This window comes from Centropristis striata, chromosome 19 (genome assembly GCF_030273125.1).
Source record: "Centropristis striata isolate RG_2023a ecotype Rhode Island chromosome 19, C.striata_1.0, whole genome shotgun sequence".
Lineage (NCBI taxonomy): Eukaryota > Metazoa > Chordata > Actinopteri > Perciformes > Serranidae > Centropristis > Centropristis striata.
Window position 1 is genome coordinate 22340227 of NC_081535.1, and position 19112 is coordinate 22359338.

The 19112-nt window shown below is 38.4% G+C and overlaps 1 protein-coding gene across 7 annotated transcripts in view; it reads right to left on the reverse strand.

The window, feature by feature from the left end:
- The window catches only part of fcho2 (FCH and mu domain containing endocytic adaptor 2), a 60003-nt gene extending 41144 nt beyond the window's left edge, over positions 1 to 18859 (reverse strand). For all 7 annotated transcript variants that reach the window (XM_059357569.1, XM_059357563.1, XM_059357566.1 and 4 more), the window contains exons 1-4: positions 18711 to 18859; positions 7728 to 7819; positions 2040 to 2114; positions 1796 to 1937 (exon numbers count right to left, since the gene is read on the reverse strand). In XM_059357569.1, coding sequence (XP_059213552.1) covers positions 1796 to 1937; positions 2040 to 2114; positions 7728 to 7819; positions 18711 to 18743 — 342 coding nt within the window. In that variant the 5' untranslated portion in view covers positions 18744 to 18859. The remainder of the gene's footprint in view (positions 1 to 1795; positions 1938 to 2039; positions 2115 to 7727; positions 7820 to 18710) is intronic.
- Positions 18860 to 19112: the final 253 nt, after the last annotated feature.

Sequence of the window (19112 nt, forward strand, 5' to 3'; positions counted from 1 at the left end):
ACAGTGGCCACACAGTGAGCTGGTTGTTTGTTTTACTCATCACCATCTCTGACTCACATTGTCACTAATTTTGACACATTTATGGTGTAATGTAAACACCACTGGTGTAAGCAAAAGAAATTATGTACACATTCTGAGCAGCCAATCCAAGATGGGTGTTTATTTTGTGTTATTCACACCTCTTGACTGCAGTATGCACTGTATCTGCAAGTTAGCCAAGAAACACAAAGCAGAGAGGAGCAGGGAGTGCAGGGAAGTGATGGAGAGACATTGTGACAGCCTTTTTGTCATGCTGAAAGCACAAACATAACTCCACTGATTCCAAGCTCCTATTTTACTTTGCGTTTCGCGGCTTCATGCATGAGATATGAGCTGATGGTGTGTCTCAGCAGGGAGGAGAGAAAGAGGAGTGAGGTGTAAAGAAAAAATAAAAAGCTTCATAGAATAACACTGCACGCTAGGTTTTCTCAACTATTGAGCAATTTCCTTTTCTTGATGAGGGCTGACTTCTAGTTCCTACTGTCAACTTTAGAGGATAAGAATGGAAACCAAAGAGAAGAGAATAGGTCTAATAAGTGACAGTAGACAAGTTTTCATCATTATGAAGTAAATATTGTCACACAATATGATGGCTATAGAATAATGACACCATCAGCGTATGAAATTCTGTCTGCCTCCAGGTATGATCTCCTAGGAAAATGAAGGCACAAAGGAAGAGCGTCAACAACTGCACAGCTATTGGTTTTGTAGCTGAGGGTTATGAGTTGTGCTTATACTCATGAAGGTAATAAAATAATAACACGGAGCCTTCGTAGTTTGAACCGAGTTTGCAAACTCTTTATTGCCTAGGAAATTGTCTGCTCCTTTTGTTTTTACCTTTCACAATAAAAGCCCCAGACATATAAGCTGCACCACCACCTCATCAAGAGGAAACTATCCCACAGTAGCAGAAATAGTTGACAGTGGAACGACTAGACTAGTTGTGGAAACACTCCACAGCATAAGAAAAATATTTGGAGGATGCAAAGATGGTAAAGAAGGTAAAAACTGAGTTGAATCTCTGAAGGATGAGCATCCGTCTGGGACTTATTCATACTACCAAGTGCTTTACTCTGCTTTTATCATAGCACTGAGATCTGAGATTCTAGTTTAGATTAGGGTTCTTAGTCGTTTCTTGATTCAAAAACAAGAATATGGAAGTCTAAAAACCTGGCATGAATTATAGCTCAGAATAGTTTTTCCATTACTTATTCTACTTATTCTTAAATAAAATAAATAAATAATTATATATATATATATATATATATATATATATATATATATATTCCCTTTTACACAGTATAGGGGCTGCACAATGTATCATTTTAGCATCGCAATGTCAATTAGGGCAAAGTCACTCATTTCATGCTAAATTTGCAAGGTTCTCATCTTCAGTGACTTATATTTATACACTTCACTTCAAAGGGTGGGGTCTGCAGAGTCTGCCAGAGGGATTCCAGGTCAGAGACATCCGCTCTGAGTGGGAGTAGGGACCTGGACCCTCCTCAAGGTGAAAATCCCTGGAGGCTATTTTTCATATTGCAATATACAGTGCAGAAAAAAAGGTTGCAATGTCAATTTTTCCCAATATTATGCAGCACTATTATATTGGCAGGTTTTGCACAGTTTCTTGTGTTTAGATAACATTTTGGTAGCAATTTACAGTTACTGTGTCAGCAGTAGTATTAAAAACATTCAAATGATACCAAGCCCTAACTGCTTGGATGCTACAGTTTCCACCTCTCAGTCTCCTTACCTTTTTGTGTGCTTTGGCCTGCTCTTCCACATACTTCTGAACCTCTTTTATAAGTTCCTGTAGTTTCCTCACTAGCTCCAGGTGACAGCTGGCCAGCTTCTCTGTGGAGGTCTTGAACACATCCCACACCGGAGCAAAAGTCCTGGGATAAAAAAAGACATTTCAGAGGCTCAAACACGACACTTACATTAATTCATTCTGGGCTTTACTTCAGAAACTAGACGAAACGGCTGTTTGCACTCACCCGAGCTGAGAAAAATTGCCGGCTGATTTGGCAAGTTTTGTCATAGACCTGGCATAGGCCTCCTCAATGGTACTCCTAGGACAGAGCAAAAATACACACACAGATTAGTGTTAAATCATTATAAATGAGTACTAACAACAAGTTGATTAACCCCAAGTTAACAGTATCATATATCAATCATGTCAAGATAACAATTCTACCATTGAAGCCCTTTTAATGTAGAGTATAACAAAGTTTTTCCAAAGTATTTGCAACTAGGTTATGGCTCAAATAGGGCATGTCACTAAAGAAGTGAAGACCCAGCCAAAAACACCCATTTAGAACTTGCAACATAAATGTTTGACCACATGCTCTGTGTGTGGGCAAATAAGTGTGGTTTGGCTTGGGATTTGCTCATAAACCTCATGTCGAAGCTGACAGGGTATGAAAGCTAGTGTTTGAATGCCCTGCTTCTCTCAATTTCCCTTTTTATTCCTTCATTCTGCAGCAAAGTGACAGGAGTAAAAAAAAAAAAAACAAAGCAAAAAAAAAAAAAAAGAGCTGCCGCAGTGTTGTAGTGAAAGCCTGAATTATGCATGTCTCATTTAGCCAGCCTCTCTCTGCAGTCACGTCACAGGAGCAAGGTCAGCCAGGGGGAAACAGGACAAACGTGCAAACACACAGATAGACACATCTATCATAAACACACACACACAGGTACACACGGGCAAACATCCAACAGAACACAACTACACTAAGGATGGGACAAGCTGGAAATGCATTACAGGCTGCAGCCCAGAATGGAAGTTTATTTTTATACCTTAGCATGTTATAAATACTGACAAAGTGCCGGGAGGAAACTCTGCCTTTTCAACAAAACCAAAACTTCTTAGTGTTTATACGTCTGGACCAGAACTTACAAAGTGTGTGTTGAGCCCTGCAGAGAATTATTGTTCCTCACATCTCTTCTTCGATATTAGTCACACAAAGCTTTTGACCTAACATTCAGAAGTGCACACAGCCACTTCTCAATGTGACCTTTGACTTGTTTTTGTTTCCTGTTTCATGCGCTTTATGTAGGAGGTTGCATTTTATGATATGTGGCAAATTCTGTTCAGGCCTGAACTCTGTTACCCTAATGTGACTTAAGGCAAAGAGAATCTTAGTCTGATTGTAATTCTTTGGGCTAAGATCTTATTATTAGACTTCTTTTTTTCTGTGTGGATGTGACTGACAGAGTTTAGACCTGAAGCAGACCATCTGCGGTCAAAACACTGTCAGGATGTTTTAACCACAGATGGTCTTGATGGTGAAGGTTAATTTTTGACTTTGGAAACAATAGTTTGACCAAAAGTATTCTTAAAGCAACTACAAGGAGGTTTTGTATGAACCTGTCTTGTTTTAATACTGATCACTTATATATGAGTTACATAAGAAATCATCAGCAGGAATATTGGTTATTTCCGGTGCAGATTCCCTACCAAATCAGACAAAATGATTGAAGACACACACTGCCCACTGGACGAGCCTAGGTTTACATTTTTTTAGGCAAAGTTTGGCAGTAAGTAGAACTTTAGCCAGTTAAAAGGAAGCAGGAGGACCTTTTTCTTTAAAGAATCTTATTTTTTATGTTTTATCTTGTGGTTATTGCTGTTACTGGGGTGGGATCTGGAAAGGGAAAAAAAAAATATTGGCCAAAGAACAAAAAAAAACAAAAAACGACAGTGATACAGCATGGGCGAAAACGTTGGTCATATAACTTCAGCATAGGACAGGATTCAAAATTGATCTCGACTTGGCCCTCTGATTTGTAGACCATATATCTAGAACATATTATTTTATCTTTGCCCTGCACTGAGTTCTACATTGCTGTTGATTTATTATTGTAAACACATAACAGTATGACAGAATGTTGATCATTTTAGTTTCTCAACAAAATGTACGAGTACCGAACAACTGAATCTGTAATTTATAAGCTTAAATGTAACCTAATTGTGTGAACATACCAAAATTGAGTTTACTTTGTTTCACAATAATCACATCCTGTTGATGGACACCATTCTCCCTCCATGCAAAAAAAAACAAAAACACTCACAGCTGGAGGAAGTGAAATAAATTGTGACTGAGAGAACTTGCAAGCCAAAAAAGCATTTTGATTTAGTAAAAATATTTAACTGTCTCTTTGCGAAGTTTAAATGACAGTGAGAGTCCAAAGTCACAGTCTGACAAACATCTGTTATTGCTTTTTGTTTTAACCAGTTATTATTTGGAGGTCCTTCTGGCAAACTCACGTTGTTTTTTTTTCTTCCGGGGGTGTAGCGGGCTCAATTTTAGGAGTATACTGAAGATACTGATATTATATGAAACTAGAAGATCTAAGGAATCGGAATATAGGTGATTTTGGCGATTTTGAAAGCGGTCATGTGACCTCTGACGACATGCTATCTAAATGAAAATAGGCTCTATGTGTTCCCACAAGTCTCCTAATTACATACATGCAAAAACATAGCTTCATGAATAACTTCATGAACAACTTTCCACGTCCCATGTTCAACTTATGGGGCATAGTTGAACATGGAAATGGACTTTAGAAAGCCTACACTAATGTTATGACCCTTTATACACCATAATAGGTTTCAATAAATGAAATATTCATTCATTAAGTCATTTAATTACATATTTTTGACCAGAACAACTTGACACACACTGCTGAGCTGCATCTCAAATTAATTCTCAGGTTCCAGCTTTCAGATGGTATCACCACTTCTATGTGGCATTTACTGTTGACCTGCTGTCTCCCCCTAAACATCCACTGCCCACAACCACCAATTCTCAAAAAAAACGGACCCCAAATAGTAACTGGTTAACAACAATTTCTACAAAATGCTGCATATGGTTGGGGTGATGTATACATTTAGATATATTGTGTGAGATTCAGTTAAAAGAGTTTGCATTACTATTTGAACTTTGAGTTAATATTATTTTTTAGTCTTCTTCAGGTCACTTTTTCAACTGGAGAAGGACATATGTGGTGGAAACTCTGTCAGTCACGTCCACTCACAGTAAAGAAGAACTGAAAATATAACAGCAGTGTGCTGGTAGCTCAGTGCAGATAAACTGCAACTGCAAATAAAACATCTACAAAAGCAAGAGATTTTATGGATGTTTGGGTGTCCCTCTTGGAGATTGCCAACATAGTTTTAGCCTAAAAACGCTTTCTAGTGAAGGGGCCCTGGTTGACAGATAAGAAGATATTAACACAGTGCACAGAGCATCTTTGTCCACCAGAGGGAGCCACAGTGCAGTTTTTCTTCAGTAGAAAAATGAAACATGAGTCTGTGAACTGAAAAACCTAAGCCAGCCTAAAAACCTGCATGCTATAGTACAACATAATAAATTCACCTCTACCTGAACTTCTGTCTCCCTCATGAATAATGTATTGACTCATTTCTATAGTTATATCACCCTGCAGGCTGCAAAGAGTGCTAATATTTAAGCTAAAGGATGATTTATTACCACAAAGTGAGTCTGAACGGTTTAAACAGTGACAGTAAGCTTTAAAGTGGTGCACTAGCAACCAGAAGCAACATTCAGCAAGAAGAAATTTCTCAAAAAGTTAATGGTTTTCCTGTGGAATTCCCCGCCACCTGGGGAATAATTGAAGATGTTTCATTTAGATTGAGTCATATAATGTGATTGTAAAATAACTTTGGGCTGTAATGGTAAATTTATAAGACTTTCCAGACACCTTTCATTAAGCAGAGTCGATCGAGCATATCAAATGCTGCACCGAGCGTTATATTAAAGTGTCTGAGTGACTGAGTGCAGAGGAATCCACTGCTGAATTCCAGCGGTAGACCATCTATCATGTGGCAGGTTATAAACACACACCTCTGACACGTCTTTATGGGGGAGGGAAGAATCTGAAAAGAAGGTGTTATTATGGTATTATTAAGCTGCAGACACTGAAGGTGTGCAACATAATGCCAGGTTACTGGTGGGTCTGAACTTCTTGACAAAGAGGTTACGTTTCCAAAACATTCACACCCATCTACACAGGGGTCATACAGCTTTTTAAGAGTTAAATACGAACACTTTTCAATCACCTTTAAGGCACCTAAAACATAAATTTCATACCCACACAAAGCAATATTTATTGACACTTTATTTTGCCATCTGTTTATATTCATTTTGGTTATTTAATAGTTGCAAACTTCAGTTAGGAGTAAACAGAGGACGTATCTAGCTATTAGCTTAGATCATCTGCTGTGAGACCCCCAAGAAACGACAAACAAGTATGGCGACTGGATTGTTTTCATTTCAAATATTAAAAGATGTTTGGTTTTTGGGTTTGAGTCTGGCCCAGGGCCCTTTGCTGCATGTCTTCCCCTCACTTTCCCCTTTCAGCTCTGACTCTACCTCAATAAATCATTAATGCAAAAACAAATGTCTTAAAAAAAAAGGCTTTTGGTTGGTCATGGGGCGGCTGTGGCCCAGTTGGTAGAGTGGGTTGCCCACCGATCTGAGGGTTGGTGGTTCGATCCCTGACCGTGGCAGCCTACATGTCGAAGTATCCTTGAGCAAGTTTCTGAACCCCAAATTGCTCCCGATGCTGCGTTCATCGGTGTGAGAATGAATTCCCAATGGTGGCAGGTGGCACCGTTTAGGGTAGCCTCTGCCACCAGTATGAATGTGTGTGTGAAAGGGTGAATGAGCGCAGTCTGTAGTGTAAATAAGTGCATATAAATATAGTGTATACAAGTGCAGGTCCATTTACCATTTAAAACTAGAGCTGAAATCATTAGCCCATTAACTGATTAATAAAAAAACTGCAAGTAGTTGAAAGAAAATAAATTGTTTCAGCAAAAATGCTAAACATTTTGTAGTTTCAGCTTTTTAAATCTGAGTATAAGCTGCTATTCTTTGTTTACATCATAATGAAATGAATATAGATATATAATAATACATGTTACTATTCTTTTTTTATATTACTATTTATTTTTACATTACTTAATTGAAGAAAATTGAACATGAAACTGAACACCAAAGTCACAGAAAAAAAGAAAAAGAAAAAAGATTTGCTAAATCTTGAAGTACAGTTTCTAATCTCAATAAGTCCTGAGTAAATAAAAGTTAAATTCCCTAGTAGTCCTACCAACAATCGCCATGAAAGTGAACAGGAATTATTAGAAATTAAAGGATTATAATCATCAGTAAAAAAAATGTGTCAGAATCACGAGCCAAAGCTATTGCTAAGTTTTTATTTGCTTTTATTCTATTAATACTCCTATTCAACAAACTAAAAACTCCCTGAGTGCAATATTGCTGTTACTGCGATATGTTTATCATGCAGGTTGAAATCACAATGACAAAAAAAACTGAGATATTGTGGAGCTCTAGAGCAAACTCGTATGGTTTATAATGTCCATCTGTTGCGATCAGGCAGTGGACTCTAGTTGCAGTCTGAGCTGAGTATTTGGGTGTTTCTGCAGGCACAATACAAGGAACTGAAGTGCCAGTGACGACATGAAAGAACATTTAAATACCAAGAAAACCACAAAACAGGTAGGACATGTATTGTAGAAGCAGACACATTAAAACAGGTTAATGAGTAATGTGCTGTGCGTACTAGATTTACATGCTGTTAAAGGAAATAGTTTCCTTCCTGTCAGAGTAAGAATACCTGATGTGTATCAGACTGTGTCTTACCTTTCTCTAATGAAGTCTGTCAGCTCCTTGGAGGATATTTGGCCATGCTTCATGTTATGGTAGAGCACGTCAAAGCCATTATTTTTGTCACCCTGCATTTCAGAGACACAAAAAAGGAAAAGCAGATAGATCAGTCACCAACCAACACCAACCATACCTCAGATCATCAATCCGACATTACCGTGAGGGCTTTTTCTACAAGCAGTGTCCTCATGGTCTGAAGAGTGTCCAGCTGCGTTTGCAGCCGCTTCTGATCAACCATACTTATCTTTGCCATGTTTGTAAGTAATGGATGTTATTCAAAACCTGTTTTTAAATGTTCTGATCTACAGCTCGAGCATATATAAAGAGAGAGAGAGGGAGACAACTTTCTGTCCATCTGTGTTGCCGTAACCATGCCACTGGGTAACTGGTGTCTAGTTGCACTGATGCAGGTACCTCTGAATAATTAATACAGGTGAGGATGTTGGGTTAAAGTTAAATTTAATGTTTGGTGGTCATTTAACCCTTATACCATTGTAGTTGTGACACCCTACTAGTGTAAATGAAAAATTTCTGGTAAATTTCCAGAAGCTTTCTGTGGGAAGTTAATCTGGGGAATTTTAGGAATATTAAAATCGGAAACTTTCCATGGGAATTAAGGAAATGTATAGGAATTGATGGGAATTAACTGGAAATTGGGGGCAATTTAAATGAACTGTATCATATCCAAGCATGAATGTAAACATTTTGTTTTGTCATAAGCAGACATCCATGCGAAATACAATTAAAAAACATGACATTTCAACAGAAAATATATTTTACTCAACTATATTATACTATACTATAAGTTCCCTGTTAAGGGCCAACTTTCAACTTTGAAAGATTCCTGGTTTATTACCATTTATTCCCATAAATTCCTGTTAATTCGCAATGCTAACTACTACATTTACGAAGATTTTTATACTGCCTGTTTAAATATTAAACGATAAACAGAATACACAGAAAAATAAATGTCTACTTTCTTTTTTTAATTTGTGTGTATGTTGGTGATTTCGGTGCTGGAACAGCCCCGGGTTGAGGACCAGCAGATTTTTATTTATTTTTTTCATCTGGGCAGTCTTTGGTTTTTAATCTAATTGTAGATTTGTTTAGGGTTTTTAAAAATGATTTCTATACTATATAATGTATAATGAAGGAATATGGTATTATTTTAAACGCAGGATATTGACAAAGTATTAACGGAATTAACACTTTAGCCTCCAGTCTAGACTTTTATAACATATTGTTCATAACACAACTTAAACTCAAATGTCTTTCTGACACTTCTGAGAAGAGCAGAAGAAGAAGAATCACTTTACTTCCTCTTTGCTTTCCATCAAGCTGTTTCTTCAGTCAAGGAGGAAACATACAAATCATGACTTCAAGCTATATTTTTTTTTAACAAAACAGATTAACTGAGAGCGCAGATAGAAAGCTGCATGACTGGACTACTGTCCAACTGATAAGAGGCCTAATAATTAGAATGCAGCCACTGAATTAATCATTAGAATTGTAACAGTTTGAACTAGGCAAATGGTAAAACGTCGTAGTTCTGTTAATCAGCATGTAGAGGACTAAAGAACTCATTCTCCACCTGAATGAGGATAAATAAAAACTGAACAAAAACTTGTTTTCACATTGTACATTTTCCCTGCTAGGCTCCTGTTGATCTGTACATACATATCATACATATATACTAAGGTTTGGATGACCGGTGGATGACACCATCATCCGTTGCAATCAGTAGCCCAACACTGTCATTTAAAAGCTCCACTGTGCCTAACTTTTTAAAAAAGCACTTTAGGTGGACATTAGGTCACTCTGTCACCTTTCCGAAAATCAAGTTCACATTAACAAATCAACATAGAATTTGTTTCGGTCGTTTTGATGACTTGCACAGCCCCAATCCGCAGTCTGAGAGTGCTCAGCTCTCAGGAAGACATGCAAGATGCCGGAATATTGATTCATTTATATCAAATTTTGAATTCAAACACATCTTAACAGTTTAATAAGTTAAAATTACAGTACATTTACAGCTGTAGTCTGAAAGACAACCCCCTTCAGATCCCAACAAAGACATCACGGTCCATCATGATGTTTCAATATGTATATTTTCATATGCCAATTCAGTAAAAATCATCTAATCCAAATATTAACTGTACATATTTTTTTCCCATTCGTGTGTTTCTGTGGTTTATGGTGTTTGTTTGGTTGTTGATTTTTTTCCCTTTTCTCACTTTTTTTGCAATGGAACTGAGCTTCGATAATGCACTAAAGCAATTACAACCAACACTGTTGCGCGCCACTAATAATAAGGTATCTAAGGACACTGCTGTTCACAGCACTTCATCCTCATTCTTGTCTAAATCTGCAGCGCCAACTTTGTTTCACCTCAACCCGAGACTGTCACAGAAACTTCCTGGTTCCTGGAGCGATCCAGCGTCAGCAGTTTGGTACACTGGCTTCAACACAGTATCAGTGCAGCTTTAACAAATCCTTGTTTTTCCACTTTGACGGAGATGGAAGGTCAGGAAGTTTGTGCCAAAATGAAGCTCAGAGGTAGCGCTTTATTTACAGAGCAAATAGACATTAAAAGCAAAGCATCCCTCTCTAGGCTGCAGCTCGCTGGCCTACATTCTACCCCAGTCAGCAGACCACTGAGATGTGCTTCCTGTTGTAACAAGATAACTATAACAAAAGTAGTTTAGCAGTTACACGCCTGCAGCAAACAGCACGACATGCAAACAACTGCATGCATCAGATGTCAAGAAAGGAGGGCGAGACCCAAACCATAGCTAACCTTGCATAACGCCTATATGACCGAAACTAGAAGAAACAAAGTGAGAGACACGCTGACAATTGGCCAATCAGTCTACAAATCAGGGAAGTGACGAAAGTGAGCGAAAACACTCGGCCCCAAACACAGCAGAACAGGAAGAGAGACCATTCTGTGCAACAACTATGCTCATGTGGAATGTGATATCAATGAATACAAAAGAAAAAATAAAAACAAACACAGGAAACAGCTCAGGGCGTTTTGGACTTTTCAGCAGGTTACAATACTGCGGAAAATAATCCTGCAAAGCAGAAGGCAAGAAGGTGAAGATATCAACTTAAACAAACTTTAAATATCTTTCAGTTTTGTATGGATCGGACAGCTACGTCTACATGAGAAATGGCAGGGGGAAGTGATACTGGTGTGGTGCACAGTTTCTCAATGTCCTCCTCTGGACACTCATTGATGAAAGCCTTCGTTCGGGGTTGTTTAATATTCCAACCACACATTGTGAAATTCAGAAGTACTCATTATGCTTGGATTTAGATGGATGGAGCTTTTTTAACTTCGCTACCCCACCCCAAAGGGAGGATAACACGCTGAGAGGTTCGCACACATGTCAATCACTGGTTTGTGTGAGCAAAAAGCACAGTTTGCAGCTTCCAGCAGGCTGATGGAGTTCATGAAAAAGGAAGAGAGTGAACAGTGTCAGCCTGTGCCAATATTATTACTGGCAGAAACAAATCTCAACATGAACTTGGCTGTGACAACACTGTGCACAGACTACAGGGGACTCTGTATGCTTTAGGTTGACTAAAAAAATTTTTTAGGTAATAGCCCGGCAACGAGACAGCAGCTTACGTCATGGTTGAATGTGCACTAATGCTTTTGCTGGGAAGAGTCAAGGCGAGGAGGCGAGCAGCAAACTCAATGTTATTAGATGCAGAATTTAATATACAGCAATATACTTTACGTTCAGGTTATACTGTGGTATTTTAAATGAAAATAAAAGCTACTACCACACATGAACATTGACTGAAAGCTGCTAAACTTAAGTTTTCATTATGAAGCAAATAAAAGCATAGCAACAGCTTTGGCTCATGATTCTGCCATCATTTAATCCTTTAATTTCTATTCATTCTTGTTCACATTCATGGCCAATATTAACATGTCAGTACAGTAAGTGTGGTAGGATAACTGGAGAGGTAATTTAACTTGTACTTAATCAGTACTTATTGTCATTATTATTTTCAGGAGTGTTCTTGTGACCTAGACTTCTGTACAAATAACACCGTAGCAAACATAAAACAAACATAAGAATTGAATTACAAATCATAGAATTGAGAGATACAAAAACATTCAAAATATATCGGTCTAATTTTAGATTCTAAATGTAATTCTAAAATTAGATGTGAGAGATACTGCGTCACTTGGAAATCAGCCTCATAGACCAGTATCTATCTATCTATCTATCTATCTATCTATCTATCTAGTATTTGTGTCCCTCCTGAAAACAACAGTAAACAATGTTATTTTAACAACAACATCCCCAACCTAAACAACAGAATAGACCATTACACGCCATTATACATATACGTACAAAGGGGTTGTAAAAAGGGGTTGCAGTTTCTATGAATTTAGCCTACAAAACCACTGACCTAGATTAAGAGCAAAAAAGTTCCTGGTAATGTGTTATAAAAGACAGTTTAAAAAAAGAAATAAATGTACATAAATGCCAGAAGTGAAATAATTACACTTTTTTCAGTTTTCAGCAACCGACCATTGAATGGGCTGATAACAACCTACTGGACCTACTAGAAGGTGTAGCAGGCCTCCACTCGCCCATACTTATAGGAAGAATAACTGCTGATGACACCTATTCAATCATGTGATAACATGCAAAACAGGTGGACCTTCTCCCTACACAAATGTATTTGTTATATGTCACAAGCCAACATAATCCAAACAAAAATAAATTTCCCATGAAACGTAATTGTTTATTTCATTATGTGGGAATGTAATTTGTTTGTTTGAGACCGGCTATATCAAGATAGATGCTATATTGATATCTTTCACAGCTTTCTCATCAGCATACAAACGCTTAAGTCAGTAAGTTATTTTAGCTATCAAAGTGAGACATGCAGGAAGTGGTATAATGAAATGGCTCGGTTCAGTCCTGTGAACTGTGAAGCCACGGCCAGAAAACACACCACACACTGCTTATAAAATACACACTGCATTGTGTTTTAGCTCACAACAATAACATCAGTGTAATTACAGAGTAAACAAACACAAAAAGAAACAGTTATATGACTTCCATCTTTAATCTGACAAACCACCTTTCAAGGACAGATAAACAAAACCACAGTGCTGCAGTTTATCATGTAACATCTGCCAGGCAGAGGAGGACAGGAATTCGCCCTCTGTTCTCTCCGAGTATTATACCAGTTTCAACATCCCGTATGAAGGGAATCAAGTGTTTATTGCCTGACAGGCAGTAATGCAACCTGTGACATGGAAAGAGACCTGCTTATCTTTCAGCATTATACTGCCTTCTTGTTCCAACAATAAAACATGAACTGAGCTTGACAGACTCTCAAAAGTTCCACTGGTTGCTGATATATTGTCTTATTCACCAGGTTGTCTGCATCCAGAGCTGCAAATCATCTGCCTGTTAGTTTTCTCAATTATCAATCGCTGAAAATATCTAAAATGCTCATTGCAATTTCCTGGTCCAAGTGACTTACATAAATCTGTCCACCAACAGCCCAAAACCTCACAATATTCAGTTTGTTATTATATAAGACAAATAAAAGCAGTAGCTGTTATTTTCTGTCATTCAACTAAAAAGAACAATTGTCACCTATCCTACATGCTTGACACAAAATATTTATGGACGCAAACTAACAAGATGATTGAGATAAAAGATTATTATGTTGCTTTTTGTTTCACAATCGTGCTCTCTTTTGTCTTCCGTTATAAATCCAGCGCACCCCTGTCGACATCTTGCCTTCATGGTGCCTATTTAGGCTGAGTTATTGACTGGAATATGTTAAATATAGTTTACTTTAATGTAGAGTATATGATAAGTTGTTTACGCTAGATCGTGGCAGTGCCCTACAGCATATTAGTCTAATTTATTTGTATTTATATATATATATATATATATTTTTGTTTTTATTTATATGTTTATATTTATATAATATGTTTTTATTTTATCTATTTATTTACATTTTTACATTTCTTTCTTTCTATGTTTTTCAGTGGAATTATATCAAAAATGCAAGGAAATCCACTTAAAAAGCCCTTTTTAAAAGCAAGTCAAATAAATCATAAAAAAATCATGATTTAAAAAAAAATTGGGATTATTATTTCTGCTGTGATTCAGCAGTCCTACAACAAATGTATGTAATAAATTACACTAAAATAGGACTTAACAAATAGGGTTTGCAGGAGTGATCAACTGATACAGGTTTTCTAAGTCTTAACCGATCCCTGATATGTGCTGCCGATTTTTTGGGGCCGATTCTTGTAGCCGATATTGCCTTTTCTCCCTCCATTTACATGAAAAAAATTACAAAACATATTAACAGTTGGATAGCAAACAATGGCAGATGTTGCACCGTGCCTTGCCTGGTGTTGGCTCAGTGAAAGGGTCTATATATCGGTCTACCTCTAGTTTGCAGAATATAAAATATTACTTGAACATCTTAAAAGAATAAGAGCTACTTTGCTATTGAACAAAAACTATAAAAATATATATATATATTATTAAGTAAACAGGCTGCAAAATGGAACAAACAAATCTATTTCTCCGAACCTGTAAGGAGAACTAACAAAAATGAAGTCCCTGCTGCAGTGTTAATAGTAGCCATTCAGCATATAATGGTGTTAAATGTATCATACGTAGGTTAGTGTGCTTAAGGAAGTCTTGTTCATATAATTTCCACTATGCAACTGAGTAAACAGGAAACAATCAGGTCGGATTAAGAGCGTCCCAGCTGACGTGCCTCCTGTGTGCTGCAGGTAAAAGCAGCGGAAACAAACATGACTGCACACTTTCACTGAGGAATTCAAGACTCCCTCTCTGCAGACAGACTGTAAACGATGGCCTGGTGTCGCCCACAGACCCCAGAGCCTGGAGCACACACAGACAGCAGGATGACATCAGAGTGTCTGCCCTGGGTCATGTGACCAGAGAGGTCTGGGAGCGGTGCACTGAGCTGTCACTTCAGACTAACAAACACAGAGTATGTAGTATGTGGTGAGCACACACAGGCTGGGCTTTGTTAGCAGTGTAAACATAAATGTAGGAAAACTTGACCACTACTTAGAGCTCGGAATGTGACATCAAGTGTATGGCGGCTGGGTAAATCCCAGAACAGGTTATTTTATTAAAACTTATGATCCTCTCAACCGCCTTTAAACCCAGGAGTTCATGAGACACAGAGCAGTAAAAGCAAAACACAACCACAAGGCAGGATTTCTGTTTCAAGCAAAAACAAAAATCAATGTTGGCCAAAACATTTTCACCCCAGGGGGGACATCTTTGCCGTGAACTCACAACCCAATCCGGCTGCAAAAACCCAGCAAGACCTTCCTCTAAAGACAAAGATGAGAAGCAGTATGTCTGCTTGTGTAAGCTGAGAGGAAATGCACCACCATTGTCCAGCTCTTCTTCTCGTTACTTCAGTCTTTGCTCTATTGTTGCGACACTCCACATGTGAGACTTGTGGAAGAGAGACTGTGAAAGTTGCACACAGTGTGACAACCACAATAGACCACACACACACACACACACACACACACACAACACACACAACACAGACACCAGGGGGAAGAAGGCCATCCCGGGGCTGTTGGCTGTATCAACACTGTTTGCTTATCACACTGCCATCTTATTTTCCCATGACATGCTGGAGGCTAACAGACGGCACATTAAACATAGGCTCATCAGAGATTCAGGGCTACAAACTGGAGCATTGCACATGATTTTCTGTATGTAAATTACTCCCCCATTGGTAGCTTTTTCTTGCATGCCACCACAATGAACAAAAATATTAAATATTCTTGATGAGTTTAATTAAACGGAGGTTACATGGTATCAAAGAATCAGTTGAAAACACAGGTTCAGAAAAATGAAAAAGCAGTGTCGAACAGAAAGATTCAACCACAAAAATCAAATTTCTATTGTGGGATATTTATCGCAGCATAGTGGCCAGTGTTTGCATACTGTAATATTTCTCTGGAAATAGTTTGCAATATGTGTACGGTTGGTTTCATACTACTAAAAAAATCTCAAACTGTCTCAGTGTACTGTGCATGACAGTTCTCAGGGCATAAAACCAATGATCTTTTGATTTTTAACAATTAAGACTTAACAATAACAGAGGCATAGTTTTTAGTGCTAAAAAACGCCCTGAAAATGTAATCAAATCACAACCTCAAAATCTAAATTGTAATCAAATCATGGATGTGGACAACTGTGACACCTCTACTAAATATATCATGTAAGTGTGGAATTTGTGATGTTGTCCAAGTCTCATTTATCCAGTAATATGCTCACTATTTCCCAAACACGTGCATTTTCATCTGCATGAATGTTTAGCCTGTCTGTGCAAGCTCAAGACTTTATGCAATGTTTCAAATAGTCAGATTTTAGAGAACACACATTGTTGCTGTTCTTTAACGCAGCTCCCATTTACTTTCATTCATGATGAAATCTGTTTTTTGATTATTTGTTCATCATGGAAAAGCTTTCTTCAAGAACTTCAGCTAACACGGAGTGAGTAATTGATATAAAAATGTTGGGGGTGAAGTATCCCTCTAACTTGACACACCGTTAATCTACATCCTGAGTCACACATTCAAACTTCCATTGAGAGGCCACAGAAAAGTAGCTTACTCGTGCACATTTCACACACAGAGAAAAAGGGAAATTAACATCTGAGACTTGCAACTAAATGTAGAGAGCGGAAATTACAGCCAGTGTCCGATCAAGTGCTGCAGATTTGACGGAGAGACGACATGGCGGTACCACGTCTAGCTCCTAATTCCTAAAGAACTTGTTTATTCAGCTGAGGGGGGGGTGTTGTCTACATCAGAGATTCATGCCAAGATTACATACAAGGAAAAGAACCAAGAAAAATGCCTCTAATAGGACTACAGAGTCACAGAGCACAGAGTGAAGACAGGTGAATGCTCCGGCATGCTGTGCAAATGCGAAACAGATTAGACAACGTTTCTAATCTGACAGACTAATGTGTCTGCTTGTGGTGATGATTTGTAGTCAAGTCAAAGGGAAATGGATGCATCCCCTAATGCCAAGTGTGAGTGTGTGTGTGTCCTGCATGTTAAACACACAGCTGATCTTTGCCATCACTGGATTCTCTTGTGTCCCACTGCAGGGCACAAAGGGCAGATTGAAGAATCAAGAGCTTCTCTGCTCTCCTCTTTTCCATTTAGTTAATGATGAAGTCTCCTTCACAAAAAAGGCTTTGGAGGTTGACAGCCCTGTACTTACTAGATCACTTTGCTTGATGTAATTTTCAGTAACAAAGTTTGTTTTATCAGCTTTGTAAGTGGAAGATTCTCTACAGCTTTTACCACATGAAACGGAGGTCAACCGAGGCTAAAAACTAGCTGTTTTTCCCACCCTGGGGAAGAATGGGATGCATTATGAATGGAGGCTTTTTGACAGAGCGTTGTTCATTCAACATATCAGCACTACAGCTATGTACAATATATGTCTTGGCAACATGAAATCTAATCGAAACACTACGTTTGTGTAGACACAAGTGCTTTAAATACACCAGATCATACATAAATAACAGAGCAAAGCAATATCATACTTTTTACATACATTTCCAGGGTTCCTACACTTTTTACAAGTCAAATTTTCTAGGTTTTCCAGCACCTTACAGCAGTACAGTGCATACTGTGTACAGTGCACTGTACCCATTTTCACATCAAAATAGATGTTATTGTGCTATAAACTTTTTTGGCAGCATTCTGCATTAGGGTGACAAATTAAAGGAAAACACAACAAAGTTTCATGTTTATAAATGTGTTGCCTGTTTGTAAGCAGACTTTTTGTCATATACAACCTAAATTTCACGCAGTTTCAATCACTTTATTAAAGAAATCAAGTCACTCTCAAACACAAATTCAAGTGTTTGCAAGGATTTACAGCATTACATTATATATAGCTATTGTCCAAAACCCCTTAGGGTGGTCATCCAAAGAGACCACAGCACTTATAACAGTGAAGATGGCTCTCTCTCTCTCTCTCTCTCTCTATATATATATATATATATATATATATATATATATGAACATTTTAAAACCTGACTTTTGGCTCACTGCAGCAGTTGTAAAAGTGTAATACATGGTCTTTGCCTTAAGGTGGAATTGTTTTCACTTTTAATAACACAGCCTGTATGGCTTTAGGGTTTTGCCTTTTACTTAATAAGTAAATAAAGGGGAAGACCTAAAGGTTGTCGAAGGCAGCACTGAGGAGGAAATTAATGTCACTAAGAGGAAAGGCTTTTACTTTTTAACCTGCTATAACACACCGTAGCCACGTCAAATCTAGACAGAAATGACCTTTCGGAAGTAAACAGACAACACTATATTCAGTGTTATAGAAAAACACACACTACTACACTGGCTGTTAAAAACATAAGCTATATGACCAAAACAAAATGAGGCTAATTTCTCGTTTTTAAAGCTGTTCTCTAACTTACTAAACATCTGGCCTCTCACTGAAACTTTGTTACGGAAGAAAATGACGCGTACGGCCTTGGTTTGACTGACAGCTGAAGCGACCAATAGCATACAAGGAACTGACCATAAACATTCCAAGCAGGCCTGAGAAGGCCAATAAGTGGGGGGCAAGGGCGGACTCTTTAAGGGTTTCAAGTTAGATGGGTTTACAGAGGCCCCAAACCCCGGGGTGGCAAAATAATAATCGCCGAGGAAATTGAACGATGGCCGGGGGGCTGCTGGCCAGTGAGTCCGGCGGCACAGGACACCGCCGGTTTCAGCGGCGGCGAGCTATAAACCTCTGCAACGTGAATAGCACTTGATTCCTGGCTGACATGGACATGATAGGGAGGGAAACACAGCAAGAGAATAATGAGGAATAGCACCGGTGTAAACACCGCGAATATAAAAGCACCACCTACCCAGAAATTCTCTAGAAAGTAGGGCGTTATCATCTTGTTTTATTCCTCTTCGCCCGCAACTCTTTAGTTTGTTGTAAGGCAACTTTTAAAGCGTAAATCATCCGCCGTCCTCCCCCCGTTTCTGTTGTATCTGCCTTTCCCCGTTTTCCTCCTCTCCCCTTTCTTCTCCCTCCCCGCTACAGACTCCACCTCCACTCGGCTGTACTGCGTCTGGTCTCGGTTTCTCCCCTATGGTTTCTTCCCGGAGAAATTTCATTGAGGGGTGAAACAGCGCCATCAATGGCGGAGTAACGCCAGTGCAAACGACGGGCCGTCGCTGGGTAAAATGCTAAAATGCTGCATTCAAATGCTCCACGTTAACTCCTGCACTCAAGTAGTCTGAACATCGTCACCCTGTTAAAA